The sequence below is a fragment of the Pygocentrus nattereri genome, chromosome 27, assembly GCF_015220715.1.
Source record: "Pygocentrus nattereri isolate fPygNat1 chromosome 27, fPygNat1.pri, whole genome shotgun sequence".
NCBI lineage: Eukaryota > Metazoa > Chordata > Actinopteri > Characiformes > Serrasalmidae > Pygocentrus > Pygocentrus nattereri.
In genome coordinates, this window is record NC_051237.1 from 7,786,041 (window position 1) to 7,808,951 (window position 22,911).

Below are 22,911 nucleotides of genomic sequence, written 5' to 3' on the forward strand. Positions count from 1 at the left end.
AAACATTTGTCAACCAGTATACATTCTTTACAACTGTTTATATTTTTTTCATAATATTGCTAATCGTCTCTCTCTTTTCCTCAGACAATAAGCGAACTCCCACGTCGGCTAGCGGGCCCACCAGTCGAGCAGGCAGCCGCGCCGGAAGCCGGGCCAGCAGCCGGAGGGGCAGTGACGCCTCAGATGCCTCAGAACTGATGGAGACACGTTCAGCCTGCTCTGACACCTCAGACACACCACGCCGACCTGGGGCCAAAGCCTCCAAAATCCCCACGATGAAGAAGACCCCAAGCCCCAAGACACCAGCGGGCAAGAAGTAGAGGTTCTAGCTTAATTCCATCAAACTCTCTGAGGTGGTGGAGACGGGGCAGGGAAACTAGTTGCTGCACCTCTTCTCTCTTCCACATGCACATATATGGACTCTCTACGCATGCCAGCCAGCCAGTGTGCCCACATCCAGCACAGGCACATGGTTACTGACCAGACCAGAGGAGACCTGGAGCTTCAGTAACCGAGTCCAGTCTGTCTAAGCTCAAGCTCTCTCCTCTGAGCAGCTCGCAATACAGCTGGACACTGCTGACCCTAGAACCATCACCCACTCCTCTCACTTAACAACCATAATGATGCTGCCTTATTTGTGTTACACATTTCTGTCCTTAATTTTGACTGACTTCTTGGGTTTTTCAAACGTGTGACTGAGATGTACACCAGCTGTGTGAACTCTTTACATGTACACACAACTTCAACTTCCCATTGGGTCACATGAAGTTGCACCAACTCACTGGAACTGGGGGTGGGGATTCAGAATCTCAGATCTTAGAATGCAATATGCAATGGCTTACTTACTCCATAGCACTGAGACTGGACGATGGTACAGCCTCAGATCCAGTACAGATTCTTATAGGCACACACATTACACTAGGATTTATTTGAATAAGCCAGTGGAAAAAACTTCTCCCCTCTCTGCTATATGCAAAATTCCTGGCCTTTTGTCCAGGTGTGAGTGTTTTACTCTTGAGGAGAAAATAAAGCCCAAGCGTCTACTCTAGAACCTCACAACCTCTTCTACACCTAAAGCATGTTGGAATTTTGTGTGTGCGTGTCTGTGTGTGTATGTGTGTGTGGTAGTTTCTTTCATGGTGAACTAACTTAATAACAAATAGAGTAAGTGGTGGAAGACTCATTGCTCTGGCCTTGCCATTAAGTCAGACGCTTGGCCATTTTGACCACACCGCCTTTGAGGCCACAGATTCCCTGTTGTCACAACAAACTGACATCATTTAATGTCCAGGTGTTTGTTTCTACAAAGTCATTTGACAAACATGGGAAATCCTGAATCCTGAGAGCACTTAAGTGACTCATATAGCAGATAAGTTCACAAGTGTGCACTGACTGACATTCTCCTTCAATGTAATTCCACCCCTCCCTCCTTGCTGCCCTTAAGCTCATGCAGTCATAAATGTGTTTTAACCATGCTCAGTACGTTACAAATATGTTACACAGATCTTTCAGTTGCTTCACACAATGCAAAAACTAAAAAAATTGTGAATGTTTCATGGTTAATTTATAATCCTAATGTATTTTTGGTTTTGTTTTGTTTCTTTTCTAGTGAAAAAAATGTGTATTTATTTTTCATTACAGTATCATATCACCTTCTGGGAAAAACTAGTATTAGAATAAGTCCGATAACAATGATTTTCTTTGTGCTTTTTGTGTTTCCGCTTCTGTTCTAACAATTTTTCCTGACAACGATCATTTCTGATGTAACGGACCAGGAAGCTGACTGATTCCAATGGTGGCCTTTTTGCCAGTGACTACATCCTCTAGATCATGTCAAAAATGGCTTCCCATTTTGTCTAATGTTGGAAGCTCTTAGAAAAATGAATTACGGGGATATATAAACATACCCCCCATAAAATGGCGCTTTGAAAAGTCTTGTCTTTGACAAGTTGAAGTATGTGAATACCTAATGAAAGTGAAATTGGAAGGTGATTTTTATTTATTTATTGTGTCTGGGGGAGGGAGGGGGGTAAGGGCTATAAAATGGATTCACCTTTTGAGTCTGTGCAACTCTCAGTATGATGAAGAGGAAAAAGTCTGGGGTGCAATTGTGTAAAAGTTAAGAATATAAATCCTTTTTTGTTCTCTTTTGTATTAAAAGAATGCTTGCAGTAATTTCTGGTTGGTCTTGTTCATTAACGTCAAGCTGGGGGGGGATGTGGGGGGGTGTGGGGGGGTGTGGGGGGGTGGAGTGGGGTGCACTAGATACCACTAGATACCACAAGATTCCACAAGATACCACAGTTCACAGGAAATTTCATGATAATTATGAGCAAGGAGCAATTACCTTTCCCAAGAGATAAAGACAACCAATTAAAACTTCAAAGAGGATGACTTTGAGTGTCTTATATCCATGCAGTCACTGAACAGTGGGATTTTTCATAAGTTGCTTAAGAATTTCAAAGAAGCTGTACACTGCTGAACATAAGAACCTTTGTTTTTAATGTGTGTGTGTGTGTGTGTGTGTGTGTGTGCCTGTGTGTGTGTTTGTATTGGACTGTGTATAGGTTTGGTGGTTGGATGGAACGGATGGGGTTAGGGAAGGGTGGTGTTTCATGGTCCACACTCTGCAGCTGTGTGTCTGTGTTTATGTACAAATATTTAAACCCACTCACATCCTTTCCCTCCAAACACTGTCCTCAACACCCAGCACAGCTCCTATGGCATGTCTCGCTACTACCACACTTCACCAGTCCAGAAATCCCCCTTTTTTGTGGAAAACACCAGCATGTACACATCACTTAAGAAGACTTAGCTTTTTGTGAAGAATGGTGGCAGATTTTTTCTCCTTTTGTTTAGAAAAAGCTCGTTTAAACCTTCATTAGACCTATATGTACAGTATGGAAGCCCATTTCTGCCAGATAGAGAAGAAACAAACATCTTTGTCCTTCTCAGACTCTACTGACTTATTTTTTCAAAATATTACCTTAGTATTTTTAAATAATGACAAAACATTAACTTGGCATCTCAAAATAATGCCATTATATATTTAAATAATTACTTGTCTTGAGATTTTCATGTCATGTTGAAATGAGTTATTAAATGTCAAGAAATTAAGCAATTATTTTAGACAATGAGTCATTATCATGGATAGTAAGGAAAGGAAGGAGGCTGAGTCAATATTTGAAAAATGTAAACAGTTCAAGAAAGTAATTATGTTGAGTCAGTGTTTTGAGAAAAAAAGTGATGCTAAGAGATGCCAACTCAATATTTTGAGAAAATAAGTTTATTTCATTAATGTCACATTTTGAAATCCTACGTTAATATTATTTGCAGAAAATGTCATTATTATTTAAGATTTTATATATATTATACATTATTACTATACTATTTTGACATATTGCTGCCAGAAACAGATGGAGGAGGAAAATAAGTCTTTTTTTTCTCCTCTGTTTGTTATAGTATGCTACCTTTGCATTCAAGCTGGAAACAGTAAAGTCAGACTTTAGTGTTGGCAAGAGACCACCCATAGTTATCTCTTTTCCTGTTGATAGGAGAGATTGTCTGAAGTAAACCACTCATGCTAAATTATCGTTGCTTCATGCTCCACGTCATGTTTCAATCTACAAAAACTAAATGCACTCTGGATCATAATTTTCTCAGCATTCAGACTACAGGCTTTGCAGCAGTTAAATCTGCCCGACTGTCTCCCACAGACGCATCTTAGACCATTCTCACGCCACGCCACGTGGTAATTGCGAACAAATTTTGGGTGTGTTGAAGATGAAATGGTGGATATGGTGAATGGAGGGAACATTGTGGGGAGAGAGGGAGGAGGCTTCAGTCATTTGGGACACTCCCTCTGTCTGTCCAGCATCTTGCAAAGAGAAGGAAGGCTCATGTTCACATTACACACTCAGTACGAAGATCCCAGAGACTAAGATTATTGCTGTGCTGCAGTGTGAGGAGTTTGTATCTGCAGGTGTGGATTATTTTATCTGAGGGATTTGGTACAAGAATCATTAAACAATCACAATACAGTGCAGGATATTTTGGCAAAGCTTGGATGGATTATTTACTGGATTATGCTGTGCTTAAAGACCTTGAAAATCTGGTGAGGAGTCACTCGTGCTGAGCATTTCTAATTTCTTGTGGATCTGATTTCATTCATTGCAAATCAAGCTGTGACTTGTCTACATATCTGGAGAAAAGGCAGGTGTTGCATTGGATTGCGGACCCTTTAAAGAGAGACTTGGCTGGTTGGTTGGTCAAACCCACCTTATTTATTTACTGTACTGGACTTTAATTTTGCGTTCTGCCTCAGCCCTTACTCAGCACCTGCTCTTTATTTAACCTCGCTCAAACGCTTCCAAACTCTGCTCTTCAAAGCAGTGGAAAAGTCTTAAGAGCTGTTTGTTTTCCTGTAAGCCGCTTCTGCAGCGCCAGAGGTTATTGCTCTATCTGTGCTCCCTTCATAAGTAAACAGAAGAGAGTGTGGAAGAGGGAGAAGAGCACAGGTTTATTCTGTAGATAACAGTGCATGAGAAAGGAGAGACAGGGAGGGTGGGAGAGATAAACGGAGGGACTCGGGTAATAAACACTGATCTCTCTTAAACAGCTCTGATTGCTCAGGAAAACAGGTGACCTCATTCATGGACAGTTTTTGCTGCAGGAACATCTAGCATTTGCCTTAAACCTGAATAACTGGTGCCACTGGGCAGCCTGCGACTGTCCCACTGTGGGCTGAGGTTGTCCAAACACCTCGAGAGATTGAGGAAAAAGAGTCATCAGAACACAGTGTGAGAAGGAAAACGGCACCAATGGAAGCAGGTCTCCCTAGCTGGGATGTCCTGTCTGCACATAGGGACAAACAGGAGCTCCTGGACCCGCATGTTTCTCAAAAATACAGCAGAGGGAGGGAAAGCAGCTGTGGCACTGGCTGCAGAACTACAGGTCGCCAGTGGCTTTTCCTGCTGGTGGTCTTCTTCCCCCTGTGTTTGTTTGCCTGTGTGTGTGGGCAGAAAGAGGTACAATCAAGCTTCCGTAAGCTGAGTGGCCGAGAGAAAAAGGAGATGCAGAGGGAGATCCTTTCCATCCTAGGTCTGCCCGGGCGGCCCCGGCCTCACCCGCCACTGCGACCCCCTTCCTCTGCTCCGCTCTTCATGCTTGACCTGTACCACGCCGTGTCAGCTGAGGGAGATGAGGGTCCAGGCTTGGGCTTGAACCAAGAGGGGGTTATCCATGCTGCACTTCCTACACTCAGCACACACACGCCTCCCCTCGGCACGGTGGTCAGCGAGGCAGACACGGTCATGAGCTTCGTCAACCTAGGTAAGGGACGGCTCAAATGCACAAGGGATATGAAAAGCTGTCACCAGCTGTACATTGGGGAAAAAATTTAGTGGACCAATAGAAATGCTCCAATTTGACTTGGAATAAAGTATTTTTACATTAGTGGTCTTTCAAAGTTAAAAATGTTTTAACTTCTGAAAAGTTTTAGAGAGTTTGGACATTTTTATCTAACAGTGACACTTGGATGCCCAGTATAGCACCACAACTAAAAAGCAGTCCAAGCAGAAACACTGCTTATAACTTCAAAAAATGTGGGTGGAGCTAACCTGCTGTAGGCTGATTAAGTAAATATATGTAAATGCATTGGTTTTGTGGGTTTTGTGACATCACAAATACATTTAATTCAAAACAAGTCTTTGTTTTAAATTCCACTTTTGGACTGGGCAGTGAAAAATATTTTTTGAAATTGTACAACATTGAATAGGAGCATTGAATAGGAAATTCAGTTTTCCAAGGACCTTTTAGGCTTATTATATAGTAACTACTATAAAACTACTATTCTGTATGTATTCTGGACTAGCTGACAGGTGTTAAATGCATACCCCATGTCACTAGCACCAGTGACTTCATTCCCCTTGTCTACCTTCCTTTACTTATGGATAACTGACAAATAAAATATGAAAATATAAAAATGCATTTCAGGGTGTTAAGCTGAGATACACACAAATGGTTGTAAAAGCACCCATTCATTTAAGAGTTAATGCCTGTATGCAGTATTACAGACTGTTAACTCTGGCAACAAGCACATGACGCTGGGTGACCTGTGCAGATGCTTCACTCCAATGTTCTACATTTCAGCTCATAGAGGGCCTCAAAAACTTTGGCCAAATGGACTGTTGGGTTTATTGTGGAGTCCTAGAAAACAGGATTTGTGGTCCACTGCACTGAGACAACTGCACTATCTCTCCAACATTTCTTTTTCCTGTCTCAGCCCAGAGATGATGCTTATCTGTCGCAGATTTGCAATTAAATGTCTCATTCTCAGTGGCCTCCTCCCTTTATCTCTTTCCTTCTCTCCAGTGTCTTCATCATAAGAGAACATTCGTCTTCTCTTATTTTCATCATCACTGCCAGCGGCCTATTGTCTATGATTATTAGTACACAGCAATACATATTCCCTTGAGCTGGAATTCCCTACATTACTGCCTGGAAGAGACTTTGTTGTTGATCCATACTGGCCAATACGATATCAGTCATTGAGCTCATCTGGGCAAACCCTTGTGAAGGGCTTTGTGATGATGCAGAGGGCACACAGCTGTGCAGAATTACAGGCTACACTGCGAGGCAGAAAGAGGAGGAGGGAGAGGGAAATGAAAATAATGTCAGGCACTCCTCTAAAAATACACAGCGAGGCTGTAATTAGTGGTTGTGTGTTGAGCGGGAGCCGGCCCCACACTGCCTCTAATTACCCTACAGCGCAGGCCTGGCCGTGGGTGTTAGTCTGACCCACAAGGCTCTACAAGGACAAATGTTCATCTTCCTCGCTCTCGCTGTGGATTTATCCCTCTCTTCCTCTCCTGTCTGCCCATTCTTCAGCACATTGTCTCGCACCCCTGCAAAACACATTTCTTCTCTCTCTTTCATTTACTTCTATATCATAGCGTAGCTACAGCTGATGACACTCCTCTGCTCCTCTCTTTCTTTAAACATCTTCTCATTTGCTGTCTCTTAGTTTTTTCTCTCTCCCACTCTCATTTCTCCTGGTCTATCACTCCCTCATCCTCTCTCCTCCACTCCCCCCTCTTGCTGTGTTGTAGCTGCAGTAGTGTTGTCCTGTGGGCTGTACCGTGGACAGGAATGCTGTTGTTATCTCTCTCTCTCTCTCTCTCTCTCTCTCTCTCTCTCTCTCTCTCTCTCTCAACAATGCAGGTGCATAACATCATTTTTTCCCATGTCCTCCACATACTATATACATAGTTGCATGTAAATGTTTTAGCGCCCCAGTCACATGTTTTGTTGATTTTCTAAGTGAAAATAAGTTCCACATCCTCTACAGAGAATACATTTCTGTACATTATAATGCACAGTTAGTGTTTATTTGCTAAATTTATCATTTTGGAAAAAAATAAAACATAACTTTTGCAGAGGCCACATTTTTTCTTTTCAATAAAACATTAAATTTGATTGGGAGTGTTTAAACTTTTGCACACAACTGTATAATATGGAGTAGGCAGAGCAACCTGACGAGTTTGTGCCACAACATTCTGATGATCTTTCATTAAAAATCTAACCACCTTGAGAGGCACAATACTTTGTCATTTTTACTTTGGCAATACATACGTCGAAGTATGTGCTAATGTACTAGCATAGACTGAAAATATGAACGAAAATACCAACTTTCTTTGCTCTGCTTTAAGCTTCAGCTCAGCTGTTGTCGCTCTTCTTGCATCTCCGGCAGGAAACTTTGACAGTAGTTTCTTTTAAATAGTACACAATAGTTTCTTTTAAAATGCCTCGCAACGTTGAATTTTTACGAGGCTGAAGTCAGCTTTTCATTCAACCGATTCTTGTCCAAATTCTCCCGTTTCACCTTAAATAAATGTAACTGCTGCATTTTGAATGAGAAGCTGACTTCAGCCTCGCGACTTTTTCAGTGTTTGACAGTTTCTTGTCGAAGATTAAATGTATCAAGAAACCAGCTGGAGTGCTTATAAATGCAAATAAGCCCATTCGTCTCCAAACTATCGACGTTCGTCTCTTTACCTTTTCGTTAGCTACAAGCTAGACGAGACTGTTGTCGTTGCTATGGTGACCAGCGGTTTGCACGCCAACCTTCAGGGTTAAAGTTCCTAATATGCCACAAAGCCAAATATTTTAAAGTTAAGCCAAAGCTCTGCGTTTTTCCACAATGACTTTATTTTTTATTGCAAAGCGCTTGCATAATAAGTATTTTGTATTGCAAAGACTGATGCATAATAAGTACGCCCACCAACTCTGTCCTTCTCTCCTTTCTTCTGTATTATATTTATTTATTTTCTTCTTTGGTTGCACCCATCCTTTTTTCTTTTCCTTTAGTTGCAGTACTCTTTTAAATTGCTCCTTTTTGTATGTAAATTGCACCTTTTTGTATGTATGGGTGTTCTTTGTACAATAAAGTAAAATAAATTAATTAATTAATTAATTAAAGTTCCTAATGTGGGCATAAGAACTACTACAAAAACGACGACAGCGGTCTATTGGCTGCTCACGCTCACTGACGTCATGGACATACATGTGGCGCCGAGTTTAGGAGATCTTAAGAATATAAGAGCGGAGTTAAAATGTTTTATGATATTCAGTGTTCAGGGAAATTATTGTATTATTGGAAAAAATGTATTATTTTACATTAAAATGTTTAAGCATTTGTAAACTATGATTTTGCCCTTCATTTTCGACTCAATCGGGAGCGCCCTCTAGTGTTTGAGAAATCCGGAAGACATTGCAGAGTGGGAATTCCCTTCTCTGCAAGTTCTCTGGATATATGCTAACTCCACACTTACCTACAAATCTATTTCTGCTGTGGAGCCACAACAGGCCAGTAAAAGAGCTGCATGCAGCACCTTGAACTAGACAATAAATTACTTGCTTGCTAGATCTTTACTGGCAACAGTCTCAAAGAATCAGAACCACTTTATTTCTTTCATATTCACTTTATTTGTATGACATGTAACATACTGCACAGAGCAGACAAACACACAGACTGTTAACAAACAGGCACAAAAATGAAAATACAATAAAGAATAAGAAATAATAATGAAGAGCCAAAGTAAGAGGATATTAAAGATATGTGTAAATATCTGTACAAATTCAGATATTGTCTGTACAAATGCTGGTCTGAGGAGAAATATATTACAATATAATATTAAACATATGACAGGATGATATGAGCATATGTGAAAATTTTAAATTTGTACACCTGAGCAAATGAGGATTATGTTACAGAGTTATACTGCAATATAGTACAGTCTGGTATTCCGGTGACAGTATTGTTTTAGGAGAAATTAAGATAAATTTGCATGAAAAATAAATCTTGATAAACTTGTACATGTGCAGTTCTTTACTCTATCACTTGTTGTTTTTTTTAAATAGTAGCTTAGCTGAGCCCATGTTTGCTACCTGCATAATAAAAGGCTCCACTTGCACCTTGCACCTTGTTTAACACATGAGGACTACATTGCGTAATGGAAGTATTCCATTGTGTAATATCAGTATTCACTCGTATGTTGTTGATTACTGATTACTGTGGTTATTACTGATAATCTGCTAAAAGTTTATTAATCTTCTACAAAGGACCACTCAAAAATAAAGTGTCACCCAGGTTAGAATGTTTGACCCCTATAGAGAGAGTCCAGTGGCTCTGTTATGTTAGGGTGGGCATGGGGATGGTTTGCTGGTATAGTGTGGGTCCACTCATCCCCTATAGAAGGAAAGTTCACTGCAAATCAATACATAGTTATTATGAGTCATCAATCTTGTCCTATGATGAAGCATTTCTATCCTGATGGAAGTGGTCTTCCAGGGTGACTGTGCCCCTGATTCACAGGGCACCCAGTGGTCACTGAATGCTTTGATAATTTTGAAAATGATGTAAATCATATGCAATGGCTTTTGCAGTCACCATCCTTCCAGTACTACCCAGATATTGTCAAATCTATGCCAAAGTGCACTGAAGCTACTCTGATGACTTATGGTGTTCCAACATCTAACTGAGCCATGATTGATCTTTCTTTCTCTCCCTTCTTCACCTCTCCCTCTCCCTCAGTGGAGCATGAGAGAGACCTCCTTCAGCCTCGGCCCTACTGGAAAGAGTTCCGTTTTGATCTGACGCCACTTCCCCAGGGAGAGACGGTCACTGCTGCAGAATTCCGCATCTACAAAACCCTGACCATGGGTCAGCGGGCAAACCGTACCCTCCACATCTCTGTCTATGAAATCCAGAGGGAGAAAAGACACAGGTCAGTCATACTCTAGTGTCCTTCTTAGAGTGAATACAATTGAAGCACCTCAGGAATAAATTAATCATGTATTTTGTTTGTTTGTTAATTTTTAGGTGGGGGCTATGTGGCCTTTTTAGACATTGTAGGGGCTATTTGGCCATGTTATATTAGAGACTGATCATCCAGGGCAGTGTCTGCAGTCTTCATAAAACAGTAAACATCCCACTCCACAAAGACCTAATGTTGCTGGTGTGTTTTAGGGAGCCTGAGCTGGTCCTGTTGGACATGCAGTCTGTTCCAGCAGGGCAGGAGGGCTGGCTGGCCTTCGATGTGACATCTGCCAGCAACCACTGGCTACTGCACCCACGAAGCAACCTAGGCATCCGATTGTATGTGGAAACAGAAGAGGGTGAGCATCTTGTACAACACCAAATAAAAAAGCAAGGCATGTCAAGTTGATGGCTGATGTTTGTTCACATGGAATAGGAGGAAAAACTGAGAGGATGTTAGAAGGGTGATAGTTGTGTGGTGTAACACATTTGCATTTGAAACTCTGGGGACACCATGTCTTATCCAATTCAGGTAACTTTCCAGTCAAGTAAGGAAACTACTTATAGATGCTTTACTAATGCTTTACATTAGGGCTGAAAAACCATTCAAATAATTAATTTCAACCCTATTTCCATAAAAGTTGGGCTGCTGTGCAAAATGTAAATAATAACAATACAATAATATGCAAATTATTCAAACGCAAAATTTTATTGAAAACAATACAAAAACAGCATATCAAATCCTGAAACTGACAATTTTATTATTTTTTTTTATTTATGCCCATTTTGAATTTGATGCAACACATTTTAAAAAGGGGGCAGGAGTGTGTTTACCACTGTGTTGCAACACTTCTACTCTATTTGTGTGGGACTGAGAAGACCAGTTGCTGTAAATTTGAAAGTGATTTTTTTTCCATTCTTGCTCAACACAGTACATGAACTGTGCTCAACAAATCGAGGGCTCATCTGTAGTATTTTTAATTTCATAATGCGCCAGATGTTTTCAGCAGGTGACAGGTCTGGACTGCAGGCAGGGCAGTTTAGTGCCTGGACCCAGAGCCATGCTGTTGTAATACAGGCAGAATGTGGTTTGGCATTGTCTTGCTAAAATATACAAGGCCTTCCTGGAAAAAGACGTCATCTGGATGGCAGCATATTGCTGTTGTCGGAAAAAAAACTCATATCTCCATTTTTTTCTGTTTTTTTTTTTAGTTTTTGATACAATTTAAACATACCTGTTGTCCTTTAAATTGTCTGTAATGTAATTGTATGTAATTGTCTGTATTGACGTAAAATTACTCGGAAAAAAAGTTATCATTTAGGAGATTCTTCAAACAACAGTGATATGTTGCTCCAAAACCTGCTTATAACAAGCCAGATTGTTCTTCACCTCTTTAACCTGGAGGACTCTCTGTCCCCAGTTTTAAATGAGCTCAGGCTGCATTTCTGAATCCTGCTTATGAATGTTTTTTTCTTTGCATGATAGAGTTTTAATTTGCATTTGTGGATGAAGCAGCAAACTATGTTCACAGACAATGGTTTTTAGGGAGTGTTCTTGAGCTCATGAAGTGATTTCCACTGCAGAATCATGTCTATTTTCAAAGCAGTGCTGCCTGTGGGCCCACAGATCATCCAATAGTGGTTTTTGGCATTGTCTCTTGCATACAGAGATTTCTCTGGATTCTCTGAATCTTTAGTAATGTTATGTACCGTAAATGGTGAAATCCCCAAGTTCTTTGCTTTTTAACATTGAGAAACGTTATTATTGAATTGTTGCAATGTTTGCCACTGCGATCTAACAGTGGGATGAATCGTTCCCCAATTTACTTCTGAAAGACTCAGACTCTCTGGGATACTCTTTTTATACTCATTCATGTTACTGACCTGTTGCCATTTAACCTTATTATTTGTGAGATGCTCCACCAGGTGTATTTTTAGCATTACACAACTTTACCAGTACTTTCTTGCCCCTGTCCCAACGTTTTTGGAATGTGTTGCTGGCATGTTGCATTCTGTTTTTACTTACATTTTGCACAGCATCCCAAATTTTTTGGATTTCTTGTACCTGATTGGGTAAAGAATATTTTTGTGCTTCGTGCTACTTCATATAGTGCTCTTAATAAAGATGAGGAAGGATTGTTTCCAAAGCTTATGAAGAGTAGATATGGCCTTCAAAACTATTGTTAATAACACATATTGGAAATCTTTTGGCACTGTGGGTAAATTACCACAGCATGATTGAAACAAAAAAATCCTAAATGTCTGAAAAACATCCATCCATCCATCCATTTTCTAAGCCGCTTCTCCGTCAGGGTCACGGGGGGGAGCTGGAGCCTATCCCAGCAGTCTTCGGGCGGAAGGCAGGATACACCCTGGACAGGTCGCCAGTCCATCGCAGGGCAGACACACAGACAGTCACTCACACCTAGGGACAATTTAGCACACCCAATTGGCCTGACTGCATGTCTTTGGACTGTGGGAGGAAACCGGAGAACCCGGAGGAAACCCACACAGACACGGGGAGAACATGCAAACTCCACACAGAGAGGACCCCGGTCACCCGGCCGGGGAATCGAACCCAGGCCCTCCTTGCTGTGAGGCCACAGTGCTACCCACCACGCCACCGTGCCGCCTGTCTGAAAAACAGTCATTCATAATTTTTCTGATGCTGTATACCCCTAAAAGTAAAAAATAGGAGACTGCACGTTGAATTTCCAAAGCAAAATTGATTATATAATTTAATAAGAAAAATGTTTTTCATTAATACAGGAACATGAAAAAGGAAACATTATTACAAGAATGGATAAAAATGAATAAAAGTAATCTCAACAGGTCAACAGGAAAAAGCTGAAAGAGAAAGAGAGAGAGAGAGAGAGAGAGAGAGAGAGAGAGAGAGAGGGTGACAGCACTTGCAGATGTCTTCCCCATCTGACACAAACTTGTTCAAAGCAGTTATGCCTTTATGCAAATTACATGTAAATTAGACATGTTCTACATTTATATACAGTTGTTAATTTGTTCTTACAAATCATATTATAATGCAGACTTGAACTGGTTCACTGTCATTAGTTAGATTCAGTCAACAAAGATAATGTCCCTCATGTGCATCTTAATGATGTCAGCAAGTCACTCTCAGTCAGGCCGAAGACCTTGATGGTTCTCAAATGGTCACATTTCACCCAGTTATACAAAGATGGAAAATTCCAGTTCAAACTCCTGTATCTTTGACTGCTGTCTGTTAGAGTAGATTGGGCATAAATTAATAAGTACTTATCTCATGTCACAGCATCCTTCGCAAGGAACATGTTACAGGCCTCACAGAGATGCAAAAGCCACAGAACTATTATTCCTAGGTGTAAGAAAAATACACTATATGGACAAAAGTATTAGGACACCCCTCTTAATCATTGAATTCAGGTTTTTTCTCAAGCACCTAGCCCTGCAGCCTGCCTTGACATTTGTAGAAGAACGAGCCGTTCTAGACAGCTCATTGAATTGGAAATGTTTGAACTGTAATAGGATGCCACCATGGCAACAAGTTAGATCATGAAATTTCTCAACTGGGGAGTGGTCTTAATGAAAAGTGGAAGTGTTTAGGAATCACAGCAACTCAGCTATGAAGTGTCAGACCAAAGTTACAGGGCTGTGAGGCGCATAGTGCGTAAAAGTTACCAGTGCTCTGCTGACTCAATAACTGTCGAGTTCCAAACCTCATCAGCACAAAAACTGTGCTCCGGGAGCTTCATGGCATGGGTTTCTATGTCCAAGCAGCTGCATGCAATTCTTACTTCACCAAGAGCAATGCCAAGAGTCAGATGTAGGGATGTAAAGCATGTTGCCACTGGACTCTGGAGTAATGGAAACATTTTCTGTGGAGTAATGAATCACACTTATCTAGCTGGCAGTCTGATGGACTAGTCTGAGTTTGGTGAATACCAGGAGAACATTGCCTGCCTGACTGCACTGTGCACTGCCAAATTTAAAGTTTGGTGAAGGATAATGATATGGGGTTGTTTTTCAGGGGTTGGCATAGGCCCCTTAGTTCCAGTGAAGGGAAATCTTAGTGCTTCAGCATAGATCAGACATTCTGGACAATTGTTTGCTTCCAACTCTGTGTGAACAGTTTGCGGAAGACCTTTTTCTGTTCCAGCATGACTGTGCCCCAATGCACTAAGGCATGGCTGGGTGAGTTTAGTGTAAAATAACTTGACAGGCCCACACAGAGCCCTGACATTAATCCCATCAAACACCTTTGAAATGAACTAGAATGGAAATTTTGAGCCAGGCCCTCTCATCCAACATCAGTGTCTGACCTCACAAATGCTTTTCTGGATAAATGGACAAAAATTCTCACAGACACTTTCCAAAATCTTGTAGAAAGCTTCCCAGAAGAGAAGAAGCACAGAGTATGCTATTACTTCCAAGGTAGTCACTTCTAAGGTCAAAACTTATTTGTTTGTGTGATATTTTTTCTCAAAATGAACTTGGCTGGTATTTAATTTATTAAGCTATCACAATCTGACATAGAAAACATGCTCATTTCTATTAAAATAATTTTGAAAAGCTAGATGTCCCCAGACGTCTGTGTATTTTTCATTATTCATTATATTTATTACTTTAATTATGTTTTATCACTCTCTCAGACCGCTCATTGTCTGCGGGGTGGGTGGGTTTGATTGGCCGCAGAGGCCCTCGCTCCAAACAGCCCTTCATGGTGACGTTCTTCCGGGCCAGCCAGGCCCCTTGCCGCCCGCCTCGAGCTGTCAGACACAACAACCCACGCAAGAAAAAAAACAAATATGATCTGCCCCATCCAAACAGACCTGGCATATTTGGTAAGTGCAAACATGTATGGTAAAGTTGCAGTCTCATATTTGCCTCATATTTAATAATAACTAATTAATTAATTAAAAGAACAAATGTTCAGACTATCCTAACCTCAGGCAGCACAGTCAAATACAGAGTGAATGATTTCTTTGCATTCTAGTTTTATGCACGTTCATCTATGGTACATGTGTCAAGCTCCAGTCCACATGGGCCAAAACACTGCATCACGCAGCCTCATTAAACACTCCTGATTCAGCTCATCAGCTAATTAGCAAAACCTTCATTAACTGAATTCAGAGGATTATATGAGGGTAAATGTTAATCTCTGCAGCTCTTTGGCCTCTTTGAAGGTCCCCAATTTGACATGCCTGATCAATCGAGCCACTAAGTTGGTAGTCTTGCACTTTGGCTTACTGGCCTCACAGTAAGTCTTTTAGTGAAATGTTAGTGAATTAAAATGGATGTGTGGCTGTATTGTTCCTTCTCACAATACTGTGAATCTACCAGATCCATAAAATGGAGTTTGTTTTCTGAGAGGCATGCCAAGTTCATTCACCATAGCAAAAATTTCTATTAGCCACTGCTTTTTCATGGTTAAACCATCATATTAAAAAAAACTGTCTCAGCTACTTCACTTTTAATTTGTTCATTTACTGTGGGAACAAATCAATTGATCAATTAAAATTGAGTTGTCCATTTTCATTTCAGATCAGCATCACGCAAACAGTGGGCGGCAGGCCTGTAAAAAGCATGAGTTATATGTCAGCTTTAGTGACCTTGGTTGGAAGGTAAACAAAACATCTCAGTACATCTGTGCACTGTTAGATGCAAAGGTTTGGACGCCCCTGGTCAAATGACATGCTTTGCTGATTTTGTGAATAAAAATAATTTAACAGATCCTCTACAGAGAGCACACTTATGCACAATTTAATACAGAGGCACTGTTTATTTGATGAATTCGACATTTTGGGAAAAAAATTTTGACGTACAGAAAAACTAAAGTTTGGAAGGAGGACCAATCCTGAAACCCTTCTTCTGTCCAATCAAACACCTTATATATTTTTGTTTCTGTCTTCTGCTTCCTGCAACAAGCCCAGATTTTTATAGTTCTTTTCCTCTCTTCAATCACAGTCCCCCCTCAAACATTAATCCACACTCACAAAAAACATAAAATGTGGTCTGTGCAAAAGTCAGTAAATCTGTTAAGATCAGAAAAAACAGAAATCGAGCACTAAAATTTGTCAGATTTATCTTTATTCTCTGTTAAGAATATGTTATTGTTATTTTCACTCAAAAAAATCAACAAATCATCATTTCACTGTGGGTGTTCAAACTGTTGCATACAACTGTATAAATATTTTTAAAATTTGAGAACTGATTCAGCATGTACTTGATCCCTAATCCTGGGTTTTCATCTTTTTCAGGACTGGGTTTTGGCCCCTCCAGGTTACTCAGCATATTACTGTGATGGGGAATGTGACTATCCTCTGGGCTCCTGTATGAACGCTACTAATCATGCCATGATCCAGCTTGTGGTTAGTAACTTTTACCAAGTTTACTGGATTATCCTTTGCACGTGTATATAATATATGTCTGACATAATTTACATTCATTCTAAAACTGCTAAATGTCCTGGTCAGTCTTAAATTGTGACTGAGCTGAAACAGACAGAGTGACTTCCTGTCTTTGATAGGTCCATCTTATAAAGCCAGACGAGGTACCGAAGGCTTGCTGTGCGCCAACCAAGCTCAGTCCCATCTCTGTGCTCTTTTATGATGACAACAATAATGTAATACTCAAGAAACATCGGAACATGGTGGTCAAGACCTGCGGCTGCCTGTAAACAAGTATCAACGTATTATCCAGGCGGGGCCGGGCTGACATTATGCCCTACTGCACTACTTCTAGCATACGTTATTCTTTCAGGCATGTCATTAACAAGTTCTGTGACACAGTTGCTCAGTTTGTCATACCGACAGAGGTAGGGAGTATTTATCCATCAGACGACAATTAAATTAAGGCCAGTGTTCGATGCTGAAAGTGTTCTTTTTCCACGATTCTCCTCACATTAAATAAGCTGACTATATACCAAATAGACAACATACAGACATTGTAATCTTCTGTAATAATCAGGTGTTCCACTTTAAATTAACATAAATCTGATGTAATATTATAGCGGTTCTATCACCCTGAGGAAATCTAATCAGTTAATCATTGCCATCATCGATCATGCATGAGATGCAATGCTGTCCAGTTTCTCAGCAGGAGGGTGCCTTGTGGCTGCTATCTCAGTAATTGTGAAAATGATGCTGCTGAAGGAAAGTCTAACATCAGGTGTGAGTGTGTGTGTTGTTTCTGATTATGAATATTCTGCTGGTGGAATGTAATAAGAAGTAGTCACATGCTGATTATGCTGGAAACTGAATTTTAATGTGTAACAATTAAAACAACAGACTGACACAAAACTGTCTATGCAAAAGCTGAGTGGCCTCCTTTTAACAACAGACATAGATAGAATACATCAATAAACACCAAACAGGAAAAGTAATAATTCTTATCTCATTTCTTGCCTAATATCTGAGAATGTAAGCTAAAAAATAAAATACAAAATAAAAAGTTCTATTTTAATTTCTTTGAACTAAAGCACACTTTGAACTGGTCTACCAAAGTGGACTAAATCATGATGATCTCACTGTAACAACTATGTGTTGTTATGTATTCTTCATGTTTTGCAACAGAGGTTTATTGCAGTATCCACTGATCGCTTGGTGCCAGGGCTTTCTCTGGATAAGAGTTTAGACCCTGCTGAACATATACAGGAAAATAAAGTCAGACTATGACCATTTTCTTGGTATAGTTGTGTTTGCTGCTGTATAGCACAGTCTCTCTGATAATGTCTCCTTTTTGTGCTGTAATTTCTGAGAGCCAAAACCAACACCATAACTAGCATCTTATTAAGATCACTGTTGGGAAAAGAAGGATTTGTCTGATCCTACAAATAAGGTTAAAATAATAACAACAATATTTTAGAACATTTTAACTATACATTAAACACTTTTACAGTCTAATTTTATGTCTCTGTGTCATTGATATTTAAAAATAAAGACAGGGTTCCTCTGTGTCGCTTGTATTGGGACATGGATGCATTACTGTCCGTCTACCACCTGTTCCCAGTGTGCATTGATGAGTGAGTCCTATACCTCTTATTTTGAACAATAAGATGTTCTTCACATATTGTGGTGTTGATGAAGGGTCATTTAATATTATGAGGATGTTTGTGTCATCAGTAAAAAGATGATTTTACTTCATACTAAAACTGAAGAAAGAAATTAACTTTAGGACCAGATGCTGTATTTTCACTCAGTTTGTCCATAGAACAGAATTCATTTCAGATTGTGATAGTATTGCTTGAAAATAACACAGAAAAAAGTAGTAGTCTACTCTGTAGTCTTGGTCCATGGTCACTGGCTCAGTTAGCACCAATCAGTGTTAAAACAACAGTAAGAGTCTCAACCTCTAAAATAATCCAGAAAATCTGATCTTGACAGCATGGATACAGCATGGATACAACCCAACGCCACTTTCAAACTAGCCAAACACATGAACTCTTGGATTTAATTGCCTGAAAAGGTTATGTATTAAATGTACAAAGTAATCTACAGAGGCAGCATACAACACTGAATTCGACTGAACTGAGCACTGGAAAGCAGTTCAGCAAATCTCTGACCTTTCTGAAGTTCTTTGATCCTATTTGCTTTAGATAATGCTGTGGATGCAAATACAGCAAAGTCTTCCTTACTAGATATCCGTCTTACAAACTGACTTCAAGTATTTGACCCACAGTTTCAGCTTTTACAGTCATCTCTTTTCCCACATCATAACATTCAGTATCATGATAATTATTTCAAATCTCAAAAAAGGAATTTGAATTACAATAAAAAAAGGCTTCCATCAGGACTGATAGCACCGTGGTTTAGCTGCTTTCTTCACTATAATGGACCTGGTACAGAGAAAAGACGGCCAAATATAAGGCCAGTTTTCCAGACAATCTAGAGACAGAGTTAAGACTAAGTTACACCACCAGTAGAGATTTTCTACTGAAAATCCTGTTTTAGTCTACAGCACCTTGGATTTATCTTTGTCCAGAAATCCACCACAAACATAACTTTTCAGGAGAAGTAAAAGATTCTTATCTTTCAGTGTAAAGTAAAATAAAAAGAAATGTAAAAGAAAGAAAATCAACAAAAAATGGACTTTGCTGTGGCAGCAATGACATATTTGTAGACATATGGAAATGGTTGGGTGTTTCTGGTCTAATTATACTTCATTGCTTTTCTAAGTGAAAATGAGAAATGAGTTTACACATCCTTTACAGCAAACACACTTCGCACATTTTAACACAATTTACTTGTTTGAACATAGACAAAAAGGAAATTAAATGTGGTCTCTGTGTGCGCATTGTTTTCTTCAGTAATATTCATGTGACCTGCCTCAGTTGATCACTGAAAATCATGACTCCAGATGAAAAAGAGTAAAGCATTTTATTGAATGTTTTACTTAAATTATTCTTTGTTAAGTATTCCCTATTTAGTGATGCTATTCTTGCTAACAGACACCTGCTCACCTCATCCTCTTGGTTAGACAAGCTGCTGAACTCAGATGTGGAAATGGTGCAAGCTCAAAAAGAGAAAAACTCAGAACGCAAACATATAACATGTTGATTACGCTAGTATAATAAGCAAGCTGCTCCGTTTTGTGCAGAAAATGTGATTCGACTTCAAACATGCGATGCCAAATATTTAGAAAGGGAAAAACATCTTGGGCATGACCACAATTCCAGTCACCATGACTTAGGACATTTTTATGTGAAACAACCACAGTGGAATTCAGCACAGTGAGTCTGACTGGTTGCATTCACCACACTTCAGAAAGCTGCTGCCACAACAGTAAATACCACATTGTCTCATGTCTGTTGCCACTTGATTGTCTAGAAGAAACACTTTCCCAGACCCATAGTTTGAAGGCCTGATCCCAGTACTGAACATACAAATAATAAATGGTACTTAACAATTAAGGATTACCACATCCTAATAGGCACTGTTCTCACTGAAGTCAATACATGTGAGAATCACAAAAAAGTGGATACATTGTAATTACTTTAATAATGCATTTTAATTTTCAAGTTAGTAGCTATACAAAGTGAATGCTAGTCATATTTGCTTTTTCAGTACACGGGGCAAAGTGGGGTACATACAGAGTCTAAAAATAGCATCAACCTGCTAAGTTTGGCTAAAATTCCCAAAGCCTTCCCACCTAATCAATATGACATTAAAAGTTACTGAAATAAATAGTCATTCTACCACAATAAAGAATTACGCTGCAAAGCTTCAGGAGAACAAAGCCATGATCCGTAAATTCCAAACTCTTAAGATACCACTTCATTGTGAGTGTAGAATTTAATACCTATTTTATATTTGGTATGCAATTACTTATTACTTGACTGCAGATCACATTATCACACCCATGGTAGTAAAGCTTTCTAGCATAGGTCTGAAAGTTAATACTCCAAAGGCTCAATTTTATACTTCCAAACCAGCGCTAATTCAGTTTTTCCCCACTGTGATTTGAGACATGAAATAATGCTGAGCTGCATTAACATCTACGGAATAAAGGAAATAATGTCAAAACACACCCATATGCATCTTCTAGGCAGTCACCATGACACATTGACTATGCTTATACATTTATTGAAAACCATAGAAAAAAAAAAAAAGTTCAATCTTAAGCAATTCCAGGGCCTCTATTCAACATTGAAAGTACTTTGCAGGAGAGCATAATTTGTTGCTTTGAAGACCATTTTTGCCAACCAAACTGGTCTAACTCAACCACAATCCTGGCCAATATTGTTGATCCCCACACTTCTGCATTTCTAAATCATGGCTCATGTTGAAAGAACAGAACAAAACGTGAGCAACATTTGAATAGTATAACATTTGTGTATGTGTTAATACAGTTTACCGTTATGGGAGAGAAGAAAAACATTAAATTAGTGGTGGATAAATACTGAGGGGTTTGACAGGACATGACAATGAGGCTGTTAGGGTGCACAGCACACTTGAAATGACTGTTCGCCTAAATGAAGGCAAGATACATATAAAAATATAAAATCAAACGGGTGCTGGTGTGCTTTAGTCCATCCTTAGGTCTCCTGTCACTATGTGTCCAGATGAGTTGAATCAGTTGGCCAAGCTGAATCGCATCATTTCTTTCCCCAGGGTCTGTGGATTATACCATATTCAATGAGCACAATATTCATGCTGAAAAGATTATAAAAAGATTTAAACCTGGTTTATAGCATAAATCAAGAACCCCTTTTGACTTACCCCAAATGCAGATATTGTTAATTCCTATTATCCTTTATGCCTGCACATCCACCAGCTCAGGGGGCATTGGTGACTTAGGATGTTTGCTTTCAAAATGCTGCTTGAATGTCTTTGGGTCTGGCATCTGTGTCTACAAATGAAGTCAGGACACCAAAAGAAAACAAAAAAGGGTCAGTAAAGCAACACGTACCACTATTAGCCCTTCCCAAACCATAACGGACATCAATGCATCATCCATCGCTGCACATTGATACCTCGATTAAGAAAATTAGGAACCTACCCTGCAAACAGGGCATGTGTGGACGAGGGCAGCTTTGGCAGCAGTCTTCTGATCTGCTCCCTGAGCCTTTTTCTTCTCTGCTGCCTTTTTGGCGTTCTTCTGCTGGGACTGAATCTTCTGCTGCCCGCGAGCCATGGCTTTCCCTGGAAACACACATCACCTGTGTAAGTAACGATCACTGGGTCTGTGAAAGGACTTGGCTAGCTAGGTTAGCTGTCCCAATAAACAGGGGGCTATATCCAACGCCGCATACTACACACACTACTAATGAGTGTAGGAGTAATGTGGAGCACCGTTTTTGGTAGACTATATACTACAATAGTGTGCAGTGTTCGATGCAGCCAAAGTGGTCTTAGTGTTTATACGGTCACCGTTAGTGCTAGCCAGCTGGAAAAACAACGACGTAAGCTTTAAAACATTAACCTACTGAGCAAAATCCAAAGCGGAAAGTTCGAGAAGGTCGGTGAAAACCGAGTAACATTAAAGCCGGTCATCTAACGTACGTGTCCATTAGCATCGCTAGGCGTGCTAACGTTAGCTAACTGGCTAGCCAGCGACCTGAAGCGCAGACATCAAGGCCGATGTTAATAAAGCGCAGGCTGCGTGGAGATTATTCGTCGATTAACCGAACGACTCTCAACGAACGCGCTAGTCTTTTATCAGCGCTCGGAAAATATGACAGAATGAGCTGCAGAGGTTCATTTGGCATTAACTACACTAGTTAAAGTCCGCTAATCGGTCCGCCATGTAAAGCGTGAGCCCGTCATCGAGCCATGTTTCCTCCTCGACCATCGCCTTTACTGGCGTCCCGCCTCGCTCCGTCCAGCTCTCTACTTTCCTATGTGGCCATAAATTGGTTCTTAAAGCGAAAACAGTACCACAGATGCACAGAGGGATGAATGAAATACTGAAATAAAGAATTTCCTGAGTGAAATGCTGAATTTAGGCACGGTTTACAGACAATACCTTGGCGCTTGAGGAGCTACAGCTTCTAGAAGCTGGTGCGAGTAGAGCGGACAACGCAAGTCGAGCTTCCGCTGGAGGCTTGGAATAAAAGTCTTTGCTCGTTTGGTCTTTTCGTGGTTTCCGTCGTGTTTTTTGTT

At 40.1% G+C, this 22,911-nt stretch overlaps 3 protein-coding genes across 27 annotated transcripts in view; 2 read left to right on the forward strand and 1 right to left on the reverse strand.

Moving 5' to 3' along the window:
- macf1a (microtubule actin crosslinking factor 1a) overlaps positions 1–2,175 on the forward strand; it is a 173,607-nt gene extending 171,432 nt beyond the window's left edge. For all 25 annotated transcript variants that reach the window (XM_037535220.1, XM_017694516.2, XM_017694533.2 and 22 more), the window contains one exon: positions 85–2,175. In XM_037535220.1, coding sequence (XP_037391117.1) covers positions 85–320 — 236 coding nt within the window. In that variant the 3' untranslated portion in view covers positions 321–2,175. The remainder of the gene's footprint in view (positions 1–84) is intronic.
- A 1,502-nt stretch (positions 2,176–3,677) lies between these two features.
- On the forward strand, positions 3,678–18,106 carry bmp8a (bone morphogenetic protein 8a). The gene is made up of 7 exons (XM_017694567.2): positions 3,678–5,331; positions 10,094–10,286; positions 10,529–10,677; positions 14,962–15,153; positions 15,854–15,933; positions 16,570–16,680; positions 16,839–18,106. Exons 1-7 carry the CDS (start codon positions 4,821–4,823, stop codon positions 16,986–16,988), a joined length of 1,386 nt encoding a protein of 461 aa, XP_017550056.1. The 5' UTR covers positions 3,678–4,820; the 3' UTR covers positions 16,989–18,106.
- A 2,178-nt stretch (positions 18,107–20,284) lies between these two features.
- On the reverse strand, positions 20,285–22,877 carry zgc:91910 (uncharacterized protein LOC445276 homolog). The gene is made up of 4 exons (XM_017694588.2): positions 22,775–22,877; positions 21,809–21,951; positions 21,529–21,658; positions 20,285–21,423 (listed from the first exon to the last, which is right to left on the reverse strand). The coding sequence occupies exons 2-3, from the start codon at positions 21,941–21,943 to the stop codon at positions 21,563–21,565; spliced, it is 231 nt and encodes a 76-aa protein (XP_017550077.1). The 5' UTR covers positions 21,944–21,951; positions 22,775–22,877; the 3' UTR covers positions 20,285–21,423; positions 21,529–21,562.
- Between the last annotated feature and the right edge of the window lie 34 nt (positions 22,878–22,911).

Bases quoted from the DNA above. Each gene is read 5' to 3' on its own strand.
- zgc:91910 (XM_017694588.2), bottom strand. From the start codon at position 21,943: ATGGCTCGCGGGCAGCAGAAGATTCAGTCCCAGCAGAAGAACGCCAAA. The intron at 21,659-21,808 runs GTAGGTTCCTAA...CTTCATTTGTAG, and splicing joins ACACATGCCCTGTTTGCAGG to ACACAGATGCCAGACCCAAA.
- bmp8a (XM_017694567.2), top strand. From the start codon at position 4,821: ATGGAAGCAGGTCTCCCTAGCTGGGATGTCCTGTCTGCACATAGGGAC. The intron at 5,332-10,093 runs GTAAGGGACGGC...CCTCTCCCTCAG, and splicing joins CATGAGCTTCGTCAACCTAG to TGGAGCATGAGAGAGACCTC. The intron at 16,681-16,838 runs GTTAGTAACTTT...TGTCTTTGATAG, and splicing joins ATGCCATGATCCAGCTTGTG to GTCCATCTTATAAAGCCAGA.